We start from the raw sequence: 13,596 nt of genomic DNA, 5'->3' as shown, positions 1-13,596 counted from the left end.
TTCCAGAGTGGGTGAGCAGGCCTTACATGATAATTTCCCTCCAATATTCCGATTTCCCTAAGCCTTTGGAGAGTTTCTTTACAGTGTACCAACACCAGTCTGGCCTTGCCACCTCTAGCATTTGGTGTAGGTCACCTCTTGGTCCATGTTTCAGTCCACTAACCAAACAAACTGTGAGGATCCTTTCTAATCTCTCAAACTAAATCACTGAATCTAGATCTCCATTTAGTGGTCTGTATCATTAAATTCAGCCTCATCCAACTTTATGTTCCTTTCACTGTTTGCCCACATCCTTAATATCCATGCTCATATTCATTCTGTCCCCAAACACGTTGACTTGCAAGCACATCTATGTGTTTGCCCCCATAAGGGTCTTATCTTTTGAGGCACCTAGGCCCTCTATTTCTAGCCAGATCCTTCCCTTTCCTCCAGAAAGGCTTCTTGACACTTCTTTAAATACTCTTTTACCCCCCAAATTCTGCAACTTTTTTTTTATGCCAAGCCTCTGGTTCTTGGTAGGTATATTGTTACTTAGTTTTATGCACATGTTTATGTTCCCAGCTGGCGGTGAGCTCCTTAAAGGACAAGACCCATTTCTGGCAGGTTCTAAAGTGGGTGGGTGGGTGGGGGTGCTCCAGTAGCCTCTTTGAGTGAACCAAACAGAAGGGGTGAAGGAGTTAAGTCAGGGCGCCTAAGAGCTCCGCAAGGACCACAGCCTGCTTCCTGGGCTGGCTGCCCAACGCGGGGGAGGGGCTCTGAGGCCAGTCCACTTCTGCCAGAAGATTCAGAAAGTTGGATTCCCATTTCATTTTTGAGCAACTCTCTGCGTATCTCTTTCCTGGTGTGGCCTGCCCTCTTCCCACTTTCTCCCCACCTGCTCATCCCCCTCCCCCCCCATCTCTTCCATCAACCCTCAGGTCACTTCCCTAATCACGCGTCTGGGAGGTGCCCTCGCAGACCCCACCCCAAAGGGCTGCCAGTCTCCTTCCCTGTACAAGCGTTCCCCCCACAGCACTTCCCCTCTCGGGTGCGCTCAGAAATGAGCGAGAGCGCGAACGGCAAACTTTCTCCCCGAGACGGGCTGTGCGCTGCCGTCCCCAACCGCGCGCGGGCGTGTGTGTGTGTGTGTGTGTGTGTGTGTGTGTGTGCGCGCGCGCGCCTCTGAGTGTGTAAGGGGCCGAGGCTGGAAAGGAAACCGGCCGCCTCGCGGAGAAGGAAGGAGCCTCCCCCTTCCTCGTCGCCCCCCTCCCCACTTCCCGTCCAGCTCACTGTCGCTTCCCCCCTCCGCGGGCCTCGGGGCGCACGGAGCCTGCCCACCGCCGAAGAGCTGGAGGAGCCGGTGGGGCGCATGCTGGGCGGGGGACCTCAAGGCGTCCCGGCCGGGGGCGGCGGGGGCCACCGAGCAGGTAGGGGCGCTGTCACCGCAGCCCGGCGGGGCCGGGGCCGGGGTGGCTGGTGGGAGGAATCCAGGAAGGGAGGGCGCGCTCTGCCTCCTGGAAATCGTGTAGGTCTGGAGGTGTGCCTCTGTTCCCATCTTGGGTTCAAGTGTACCCTTTTCGAGGCGAGGGAAACCGAGGCACGGCGCGTGGCGTGCCGGGTTAAGAGAGGCGTGGGTCTGGGCTGCCAGGTCCCTCCTCTAGGACTGAACTGGGATCCCGGCAAGCGGTTGTTTTTCGAAACTGCGCTCGTCGGATCCGCTGCACTCGGCGGGTCCCGGCGGCGGAGGAAGGCGTCAAGGGCTTGGCGTTTGATCGGTGCCGGGACCCTCACCCTCGCCCTCGTCCTGACGCTCAGCTGAATCTCGGGTTCCACCCCATCAGGGACCTGGAGGGAGGAGGTTGGGGGTGGGATAGGGAACGTAGTGCTGGCACCTCTCCAAGGGGCCGCTCTGCAAACAATTTCACCTCCCACTTCCGACTTGGCGACGGTACCGCCCACAGCCCGGCTCCGGAGAGACCGCTCCATTTCCACCGCCCTGCGCGCGGGTCACGCTGTCAACTCTCAGTGTTGACACGGAGGCCTTTAAGTGGATTGTTGCTTTTCAAGGACGACAGGACTTCTGCCATCTCACCGTTAAAATATATGCAGAGGAATTTGAGACTTTCGGAAGGGAATGAGATTTGGAGGCAGGGGGTGCTGGGTTGTGTCCTTGCTGAGCCAGAAGAGGGTCGGGTAACTTTAGACACATCCCGTCACATCTTGGAACCTTGGTTTCCTCAAATGTAAAAGGGGACGCTACTAACCTTAATGTGTCTTAGTTAGACAAATGAGGTTTGGATAATGTCAGAGTCCTAAGAGCTGAGAGTTGGAGACAGTGGGCCTGCATCTCAGTCCTGGACTTAGTCATACCTTAGTTTCCCCATTTGTAAAGTGGACACTGTCGGTGCCTACCTCGTAGGCTTGTTATGCGGTTTAAGTATGGCATTGGTTGTGAAGCACTTAGTCCAGTGCCTGAGATATACAGTAAGCTTTAACCTTAGTTCCTATTTTTCCTAAGCAAAACCTAAATAATTTGGAGTGATGTGGAAATACCAGTTTGATTTGATTAAGTTATAAATAGCAGAGTATTTTATTTTATTTTTTTAAAAAAGATTTATTTTAGAGGGGGAAGGGGCAGAGGGGGATGGATGAGAGGGAGAGAATCTCAAGTAAACACCCTACTGAATGGGAGCTAGTGGGGGCTCTATCTCACCACCCGGAGATCATGACCTGAGCTGAAATCAAGAGTCAGATGCTTAACCCACCGAGCCACACAGGCACCCCAGTGATGGAGTATTTTAAGAGAGACTTAATTTGATTATATTCAAGCATGGCACCTGAAGCCTTTGGAGGTTTAGTTGTGGACTTGTGCTACTGATCAAAAAGAGCCTGGATCTGCTTTCTGAGCTCTGTAACCTTGGGCCTCAGTTTCCTCAGCTGTTTATAAAAAAAGACCAACGACGAGAAAAGTGGGGGCAGTAATTACTACTTTTTGTACTGAGAGAGTTGCCTGAAGATCAAATGAGGTAAAAGATCTGAAAGTGCCTTGAAGAGTATGAGTCACTACGCAAATATAAGACATCCCTACTACCAGCAGGGAATAATAACATCGGCAACTTTTTAGAGCCTACACTGTGCCAGGCACTCTCTTAGGAATCCCTCTGATGAAATCCGCACTAAGCCTTTGTGAGGTGGATATTTAGAATCTTCATTTTTCCTGTACAAAACGGAGATGCAGGGCTATTCTGCCTCCTTCCCAAGGTCACGTAGCAGTTAAGGTAAAGCCGGATTTAGAACCCTAGGGTGAGTGCCTCTCACAAGTGTGTTCTCAACCACTGGCCAAATTGAAGTTACGGTGACAAGCCGTGGTTCAGAGTAGACCTGTGTTAGATTATAGGAGCTAATATAGCCTAACATATTTACAGATTCCAAAATATGAGTGGGGGTGCCTGGCTGGCTCAGTCAGTAGAGCAGGCGACTCTTGATCTCAGGGTTGTGAGTTCAAGCCCCACGTTGGGCATAGAGATTACTTTAAAAAATTACATATATGTGTGTATATGAGTGAAGTGTTAGCCCTGGCAGATGAGACTTTGACATAATCTTAATTTTTTCATCCCTATTCAAAATCCCATTTAAACTATTTTCTTGCACAAATAAACAGTGGAAATTTGCAGAGAAAAAAGACATTAAAATCTTGAAAGGACATATCTCAAGGATTCATTGCAAATCTCAGACTGAATGAAATCTGAATTCATGTTTTAACACTTCAGTTTGCCAGAACCCTTAGGGTGGTACAAGAGGTATAAACTGGAATTGAGGCTTTCTGTGTCACGGTTACATGCAGGGTTGGGACCCCCCCCCCCCCCATATTTCTGCAGGGATGTCACTGCTTACCTGAGATGCCCCCAGAGGGAAACGGACCTTTAGAGAAAGTCTGTGCACTTGAGGGAGAGTGGATGCCAGGTCTCTCTGCTGCAGAAACAATTCCAAATTCCTTTATTTCCTAAATGAAAGTTCTCTTATTCTCTTTTCTTCTTCCAAAAGCAAAGCACGCTCATTACAGGGAGCACAGACAACAACAAACAAGAAAAAGAACATTAAAAATCACTGTAATCCTATCAATGCGGGCAAATAGCTTGACATCTCTGTTCTTGTAATCCGTTTCTGTCCTATGTTCATCAATTTATATCTATTTTATTTTATTATTTTATTTTTTTAAAGATTTTCTTTATTTATTCATGAGAGAGAGGGAGGCAGAGGCAGAGGGAGAAGCAGGCTTCCTGCGGAGCAGGGAGCCCGATGAGGGACTCGATCCCAGGACCCTGGGATCATGACCTGAGCTGAAGGCAGACGCTTAACCAACTGAGCCACCCTGGCGTCCCCAATTTTATCTATTTTAAAAATGGGATGCAAACTATTATTATTTTGTTGAATGAAAAAAATAATACTTGCTCATTGCTCGAACCTCCAGACATCAATTTAGGAAACAAGCCAAAATTTATTAGGTGCATTAAAACTTTTCCTTGAAAGAAAATCTGAAAATTTTGATTGGGAAGGATTAGAAATTAGGTTGCTGATATTTGAGTTTTACTGTGGTTTTGGTCATAGTTCGATGAAAGACCTTCAGAGCCAAGAGAGGGTACAGTGGCGATCTTGAAATAATAAGATCTAAAATCCAGCATAGAACAAAGATTTTGAGTATAAAAATAGGTGACGTTTTTAGATTGGGGTTATTAAAATTAGAATAATTGTTTTGATAATGATGATAATAATTCAGTTTATATACTGGGTTCTCATGCAAAGCAAGCGGAGAGCCCTGCTTCCAGAGATGCCTTTGGCTGCCACTCTGGGGGGTGGGGACGGTCCCCTCTGGTACAGCCTGGGCCACTTGTGGCCAGTCATTTTTCAGCCAGCACCATTTAGTAATGTAAGACTTTCAGCCTTTGGGAGTCTTATGTTGTTTGTTCTTGACGTTAATGTCTTTGTGGGAAAAATTCTTTAGCGAATGTCCTTTGTGCAACAATCATGCAATTTTTAAAATGCCTGCCACAGATGCTCTCACCATCCTGAATCCATTTTTTTTTCTTTTGAAATCAGTTTACCAGCTGCTTATTTGGACAGACTTTGCAATCGGTTTCCAAGTTTTCACAACAAGTGGAAGTGGGAAAGAATTGTGGCTGCCCAATGAATATTATAGATATTTGGCTTTGGAAGGCAGTCAGGAGCCCACATGCTGTGCTCAGCAGTTGACATGATCACTGGTTTGGTGTCTGCTTTTTTCACCCCGCCCTCCTTCCTTTTGGTCACTTGTCTACTGTCGTGGCTCAGAAATGGATGGTAGAGATTGGGGGGCTTCCTGTAATCACTAGGGTCACTAGTCGTCAGGTGTTATAAACAGAATCACAGAACTGATTGCTGGATGAAGTTTCAAAAGATCAATTGGTTAAACCTCTTGATTTCTGGCAGGTGAGGCACTGACAAGTGCATTTACCAAGTGCAGATGCTAAGAAATATATTTTTGGTCAATAAAATGGTAGTTGTAGGTGCAGGAGACCTGGTCGCAAATGAAGTAATTGGAATAAAGAGGCTTACATTATCTTTCTCTTGTCAACTTCAGGTTAGTTTCCCAGCCACATTGTGTTGTGCTCATCCATTTAAATACATGGACAAAATTCTCCCTGCTCAAACTCTTAACATTTGCCTGTCATGGTAGGACTTTTTCCCTTTATTTGCAGATCCGTCTGAACTCTCAGAGAAATACAATTAAGACAGTAAACTTGAGGTACGAGATAGCAATCTCTGAGGATAAGTCATATATCAGAGACTACTGACAGTGAGTGGCAGTAGAGGTCACAGAGTCTGGCCTGCTTAGTTGACAGGTGGAAAAGGTGAGGAATGTCAGAAGAGTGAGTATTAGAATCTGGGTCCTCTTCTCTTACTGAGAGCTGTTAAGCTGTTAAACTTTGCTTCATTCCGTAGTTTGGCATAATTCATCACTGTTTAAAAATATCGAGTGAACCAAACTAAATTGTTATTGATTTATGTATTTTGGAATAGGCTGCCTTGGAAAGCAGTGATTTTTTTTTTTTTTTTTTTTTTTTGCCATCAGAAGCATTTAAGTTGGTGTTGGGTGATTTCTGTGGTTGAATGCAGTGGGGGAGTCTGCCTGTGGGGAAGAAGGCTGGATTGGGTGACTTGTGGGAACCCTTATAGCTCTGGGATTCTGTGATTTTTGTCCTGCAGGATTTGAGCTACTGTGTGAATTTCCTCTTCCTTGCTCATTGAGGTTGCACATTTTGAACCATCCCCCCAGGTGATTTCATTTCAAGAGGCCTAGACAGCCCCCTGCAGTTAGCTGCCTGAACGCAATAGGTACTTCAACTCCCCAGGGTTGCACATATCGAGGATTGATATTAATCATTAACATGATCATGTTCATTCAGGCAAACAAATTGACCAGGAAAAGAAACATGCATTTGACTGGTAGCCCTACATGGAGACTAATTGCTTTCATAGGTTGAAAGGTGAAATTTCTCCAATTTAATGAGTGAATTTCTTCCTGAATGTGGAACCTGAAGTTAAATTTAGTTTTGTGACATGGACACCAACCTAACTGTTCTTTTTCATACCTGTTGTCTCTTAATTTGTGAGTGGATTGATTAGATGGTTTGACATAATTATCAGGCTTGATTTATGACACAGGAGAATGCATATGTTTGGCATTTACAAGTGAATGCATGCCTCAACTTACTCAAGCACTGATGGGAAAAGGAGGACTATTTTACAGGGGTGAAATGAGAAAAGACGTAAATATAGAGATAAATTGGATTCTCCTGTTTCTAAAAAACTGGACAGTTAGAATTGCAAAAGCTGTTTTCTAATTACAAATCCTCTAATGAGAAAAGTTTGTGTTTCTCGTCATGATTCTTGATATTTCCCTAATGCTTTTCTTTATAGCCACAGGCCAGGCAGAGTGAAATATGAGACAGCTGTCCTTGGGCAGAGATAATCCACATTCAATTCAGACAGTAGATTTGGAGGCCTTAAATTACTTTGACTTTTTTTTTGAGATAGAATTGACATACATTATATTAATTTCAGAGGTACAACATAATGATCTGATATTTGTAGGTATTGTGAAATGGTCGCCACATAAGTCTATTAACATCCTTCGCCACAGTTACAACATTTTTTTCTTGTGATGAGAACTTTTAGGATCTACTTTTAAGATCGTTTAAGATCCACCTTGACTATCAATCTTTTTGTTTCCCTTTGTCTGCTCATAGAATTCTCTTCCAGAGACATTAGCTTATCCATTTATTTGTTAATTCAAGAATGTTTTTAATGTACTCTGCACTTGGCACTGTGGTGTGCACAGCTTGGTGTTTAAAGATGTATTAGATGGTCCTCATGGACCATCCAGTCTAGAGGGAAGATGTAGCCTAGCCTGGTGTTCTTTCCAAGTGCTGGAAGACAACCCTTGGGGCCTAGCAGCCACTCTTAGGATGCTTCTTTGGAGCACATCTCAGGGCTTCCCTATGTCTTCCCAGTCTTGACACTCATTGCAACAGGATTTCTCTGCTCCAGAAATCCTCGCAGTCAGCCTCACGCTGCTGCCATGGTAATCTTCCCAAAGCACAGACATGATTCGGTTACTATTACTCTGTGCAAAGACTCATTGTCCCCCAAGCAAATTCTTAGCATTCCTTGCCAGGCTTTCCATAAACTGGCCCCTGAATCCCTAAAACTGACATTCTGACTCTTTTATTGCACACATTATTCTGCCTCCCAAGAATATTATGGAATCTGTGCTCTTCCCTCCCTCCCCCATCTCTACACATCAAAATATTATCCCTCACCTAAGATCTAGCCAGTAAAACTTCTCACGCCTTCATCCCTCTTCTTCTGTTACAGTTTGTTATGTTTTTAACCTGCTTTTCTGACTCTGCTGTAAACTCCTTCATGAAAGAGTTTGGGAAAATGGAAAAATGGACAAATTCTATAATTTTAATCCAACTGTTATATTTTCTTAACTCTTTGATTTGGGATTCTCTAGTCTGGTTTATTTCCTTACCCCCTCATCTGTGTAGTATGCTTACGGTTTACTCCACTCTCACTGAATTGAATTAGACTCTATTATTTTTAGACAGACTCATCCCGTATGTAGATTCACCACATCTGTTATTTTTATACCTTTCAAAACCAGTCAAGAGTTTTAGAAGTTCAGTTCAGTTCAAATGTTTATTGAGATGCACAAACCACATTGCCAGACTCGGTGGTAGCCATTTAAGGTAAGAAAGAATGTAGAATAGGTCCATACCCTTGAGAAGCTTACAGTGGAGAAAAGAGAATTGATTCTTGTGAAGTTTCTGGATGTTGTTTCATCAGAATGATTGGCCACTTTAGCACCTAGTAGATGCCCAGTGAATGTTATACAGAGTGGAGGGATGGATAGGGGGAAGAAGAAAGGAGGAATCCTTTAATTTATAATTTATCAATTGCAGGGTTTATTTCTAGGTATAATAATTTTGAAGATAACTTACTCGAGTATTGATTCTCATGCTTATATATATAAAATGTGCTGCTCTTCTTCTAGGGGAGACATTTTAGTTCTTCATCTGTAGAAACTGCATTAATTTCCTGGCTGTGGTGTTGTGTTTGCTTAATTTCATCGACGTTCTCTTCTCAGGCAGCTCTGTTGTGAGGACACACATTTCCCTCCAGCTGTCTGGGGACCGTGATGAAGGCGAGTGTCTCACGCTGATTCAGCACTCATGATCTCATCCTCTACCCAGATAGCCCGTTGGCCTTGGGGATTGTAGGATGAGTTCTGAACTATTTCCCAACCATGTGGCTTTTGTGTGTCTTTCTTTACCTGACTTCAATAGTAATTTGAATGGAAAAATGGACAAATTCTATAATTCTAATCCAACGGTTATATTTTCTTAACTCTTTGATTTGGGATTATCTAGCACATTTATTCAAATATTAATTGTTATAGAAACTTTTTTGAAAAGCATAATGTGATATATAAGAAAAGGCATTGATATTACCTCTGTTTTGCTGAGCTAAAATGGGGCTCAGTGGAAATACAGTGAGATGTTCCAAGGGGTTTGCTTTATCTTAGGCTAATCTTGGGATGAATTTATGCTCACATTGTATCCTGCTTTTTAATGAACAAACGATCCCCTCCCCCTTTAAACAATATTCCATTCAAATTTGGAGACTGCCTTTTCCAATAAAATGAACAATTATTAATCATCACAGACCTGGGGAAGGGGTGAGTCAACCATGAATTTACTATAGAGAAATACACTCTTTTGGTTATGCCTTTGCATTAGTCTGGGCTCAATTTCTTGAGGCTTAGTCTTATTTATCTTCTTATCATTTCTGTTAGACCTGAGGTAGGAATAAAGACTTATTGAGTTGCATTGATTTAAAGTAGCATGTGTAACATAGCCCCCATGGCATCTAGGAGAATTGCTTCCTAAACCAGTGGTGTCTCTTGCCACCTACATGGAGAACCTTCGGCAGTGGTTGCATTAGCCAGGAGAGGGTAGGGCACTTGTTTTAAAGTTGCTTTTACATGGGGGCACCTGGGTAGCATAGTTAAGCGTCCGACTCTTGGTTTTGGCTTGGGTCATGATATAAGGATCATGGGATCAAGCCCCGTGTAGAGCCCTGTGTAGAGCCCCGAGTCAAGCCCTGGGTTAGGCTCTGTGCTCAGTGGGGAGTCTGCTGAAGTTTCTAGCTCCCTCTCCCTTGGCCCCTCCCCCCCACGCATGGGCACGTGCTCTCTCTCTCTCTCTCTCTCAAATAAATAAATCTTAAAAGAACGAATTAAAGTTGCTTTTACATGCAGGCACAACTATAATATCAATACAAGTGGTGAAAACTTCTAAAGGTGCTTCCATTTACACATTTCGAAGAGAAAAATGTCAGCTGCCCATATCAAAGCTCATTGCCATGACTTTAATTTGGAGTGGCTTTGGAAGACTGTGAAGCATGGGGGGTGGGTGCTGCAGCATCCCCGAAGCCAACCTTTGCCCTTGCTTGGCGTTGCTACTGCTCCCAGCACCGCTTACCTTCTGTTGCTCACGACGTTCATCACTTATCATGACGTACTGTGAATTCCTGAAACATCAGACAGATGCGCAGAGTGCATTGCCAAGGCAAATTTCATTTAAATTGTGATCGAAATACTTCACGTTACCTGTTGTGGATAAAGTGATGGCGAACCATGATTGGTCAGGCGGCCAGATGGAAAGGGTACTCGACTAAGGGTTGGACCCTGGGCCAGTCCCTTAATCTCTCTGGATCTCAGTGTCCTCCCTTGTAGAAAGGGGTGGGGGGAATGAGGTCAGGCCCTCAGTGTAAAATTGTGGTCAAATCATTTATATAAGAGCTCTTCACAATCTATAATATTTGTGTGTCTAGAATTGCTTTTTTTATAAACTTGCTGATACTGTTCCTAATATCAGTCCACCCTATGATCTCAGTTCGCCTTGTAGCTTGTCCTTCACACCCTAATCCAGATCCCCGATCCCTTAACTAAGTCACATTTGTGTTTCTGTGGCAAAATAGATACTTGTTTCCAGAACTAAGTGGAATAAATAAAGACCCTTGATTGCTTTGCATCTGTGCATGCGAGGTTTGCCACTGTATGACGTTCAGTCAGATCAGATGGCTGCAAGATGAAGGAAAGAAAGCTTGTGGTTCTCAGACAGATACTCCGGGGTTTTGGAATTCTAGATGATGCATCACGAACTTGTACTTAGTTGTTGTAGTTTTGCTTCTTCTCCCCCTGCCCCCTCCTTCCTCCTCCATTTCCAATTCTTAGCTGGTTGGGTCATCGCTACTATTTCTGAGATGGGCTGCTGATCAGCTATCACCAAGCCCAGCGCTGCACAAGGAGTGGGCAGAGGGACACGAGAGGTGTGGCAGGGAGGATGGGAACAAGATCTTACGGAGGGTGTATTGTCCAGTCCGGCTTGAGCACACTTCCCCAGCAGGAGTGCAGATGGTTCCGCTACGAGGCCGCCCTGGCAGTCCGCTCTGGGGGTGGGGAGGTTCCTGTACTCAGCTTCCAAGACTGTGCGCTCACCATGCCTCCCTGGTTTTCGATTCTTGGTCTGACACGTGGAATCTCTGTACTTCGCCTAGCAGTTTGGGAGGGCCAGGCTGTGTAGACTGTCTTGCACTAGTTTTGATTCTTCTCTTGAGGCTGCCTCTTGGATGAATCCTTTATTGCCACATTTTGCAACCCGGGGGCAAATGATACCTTATGCTGTATGCTTCCCGGGCTCCAGAGACTGTGCTGGTCTCAGAGGGAGCACAGGACGACCGCTGTCATTGACAGGCCTGCAGGGGAGAGGGTTGAAACCGTCAAGGTGCCCCCTGAAATGCCCACCACTCGTAATCAAGGGGAGCGGGTCCTTCGGCCTGTGTGATGCTGTCTTGGGCTCTGAGTACTCTAGAGTTGCTTGTGATAAGGCTTTGCGTGGGTGATTAATCCTAAATGTATCATGGAGAGTGAAGGTTGCCTGTCAGAGCATATCGGGTTAGCTCTGCAAACGGAATGCTGGTCCTGATCCCGTCAATCTTTGCTCTTTCGAGGTGTAATTTAATTTTGGTTTTGTTTTTATAAAATTTTCATCTGTATGAAATGTAAGCTCTCTGCGTTTTGGTTTCTTCTCTGATGGTTTGCCTCTCCTGTTGCAGAAAATTCACCATTCCTGCTGATATCATTTCATACCCAAAGAGGGCATTCTAACCTTAAAAGAAGTTCAGCTCGGCACCGGGCCTACCATTGCCTTTCTCTCTAAACTCAGAGTTTGCTCACTCTCTTGGCTTCTCAGGTGTTTTGGCTCCAGGGAAGAAATAATCATGGTTCACATTTATTTAATAAAACCATTATGAAAATGAACCCAACCCGAGAGCACACGGGGACAGAGCGGGACCTGGCTGCTTGCTTTCGTGCCGAGCCTCGCTGACCCCTGCACATTTGTAGCGCCGTCGCTGGGAGCTGTTTCCACGGAGGGAGAACTTCTGTGAGGCTGGGGACTGGGCAGGCCCGTTGGCTGATCCTTTGGGTGTTCTTTCAGCATTGTCTGCAATGAGTGTGGGATTCAAAGGCCCTTCAGAGCAAAGATAATGCCAGCTTGTTCCCTGGAACCCCAAAAGAGCCAGAGTCAAAGGGGCTTTTTGTTTTACCAATAGAAAAACCCACAGGAAATCCCAGCTTTAGAGATTCCTATGCAGTCTCATTGTTCCATCAGATCTGACTGTGCTTAGGCCTCCTCTGAGAGAGGCAGTAACTCAGACAGAAAATAAATAAATGAAAGGATGCCGTTCTCGGTGGCTGGGGGTCAAGTGCACATGCCTTGGGCACTAGCACGCAGGTGTGGCACTTGCCTTAGACCCTGGTGCTCAGGCTCTGTAGCAGTGAGCTCTTTGCTAGCCACATCCTTCTGTGATGAGAACTGTCTGTGGTCATATGAGTAAAGATCTGAGTACAGTGTCTGTCTCATCGTGGGCACTTGCATTATTATTATTAGAATTATTATTGGTGGGCTCTTACTAGATTTCAAATTTCTAACAGCAGTTCTGTCACTTACTAAGTATAGTCCCTTCATCTGTAAGCTGGGCAGTGATGATGCTTCTTTTGTAGGATCATTGGTGAGCATTACATGAAATAACATACACAAAGGGCTGAGGAAAACAGTAGCAAATTAAAATAGTGGGCTGCAGTCTTTAGGTGGGAGGGCGATGTCCCCAGTGTCCCAGTGGAGGGGTGAGTGGGGCCGACACCCGGGCTGGGCCCTTGTGCTGAGGAAGGCCTGCCTCTTCCTAATTCATCAGCTCAGAGGGACCACCTTTTACTAATTTAGTTTCCCAGAGGGGACGTCTTTTCATAGATCATCACCCCCGAGGAGGTACCTTTTAAAACACTTGTCCAGTGGTACGCTGTATGCCATCAGTGTCCCTGTTGACAAGAGCAAGGTGCTATTATCAATGGAGCAGACGGGGCCTTCTAGAAGGAGTGTATGGCACGCTTTACCCAGCTCCGTCTTGCTCACTTCACTGTAATTTCAATGATATGATTACCATGGTCAGAGCAACAATTTTGCCATTTCCCCAATTCTAAATTTTCCCTAGAATTTTCCTTGAGGCCAAGGGCTATTGTTCCCCTGCCTTCCAAGGCCTCCTTCTTCACCACCGCCCTGCACGTGTCCTCCAGAACAGACACTTGTTAACACAGGTTGAAAAGAATGGGTAGGAGTGTAGGCTGGGTGCTGGTTGTTGACTCTTGGCCCCTTACCCGCCCCTTCTGTGCTTTGCTCTTTACAGCTGAGGCTGGGAGTCTGAAAATGGCACATCCCTGGCTCCCTTGCCAGCTCCCTTCCTGTTACATTCTGGCTCTCTGTTAAGTAAGAGGCCCTTGTGGGACACTAGAGGCAGGAGGAAGAAAAAAGCTTCTGGACTCTGGGTTTTTCAGCCCCAACTATGTGGGGTTCCATCCTAGGCAGGAGCTTATGGACTGAGCCACCCAGGCACCGCCCTCCGCCGCCCCCCCCACCCCCGCCACTGGTTTCTTGTTCAAGTCAAACTGCACTG

The 13,596-nt window shown here is 45.5% G+C and overlaps 1 protein-coding gene across 1 annotated transcript in view; it reads left to right on the top strand.

The window, feature by feature from the left end:
- The first annotated feature begins 1,270 nt into the window (after positions 1-1,270).
- The window catches only part of DISC1 (DISC1 scaffold protein), a 393,796-nt gene continuing 381,470 nt past the window's right edge, over positions 1,271-13,596 (top strand). Inside the window, exon 1 of the mRNA XM_027596855.2 lies at positions 1,271-1,406. Within this exon, the coding sequence (XP_027452656.2) occupies positions 1,349-1,406 (58 nt within the window). The 5' untranslated portion in view covers positions 1,271-1,348. The remainder of the gene's footprint in view (positions 1,407-13,596) is intronic.

This window comes from Zalophus californianus, chromosome 15, assembly GCF_009762305.2.
Source record: "Zalophus californianus isolate mZalCal1 chromosome 15, mZalCal1.pri.v2, whole genome shotgun sequence".
Lineage (NCBI taxonomy): Eukaryota > Metazoa > Chordata > Mammalia > Carnivora > Otariidae > Zalophus > Zalophus californianus.
Note: the sequence above shows the minus strand (reverse complement) of the source record. Positions and strands in the feature narration are given on the sequence as shown.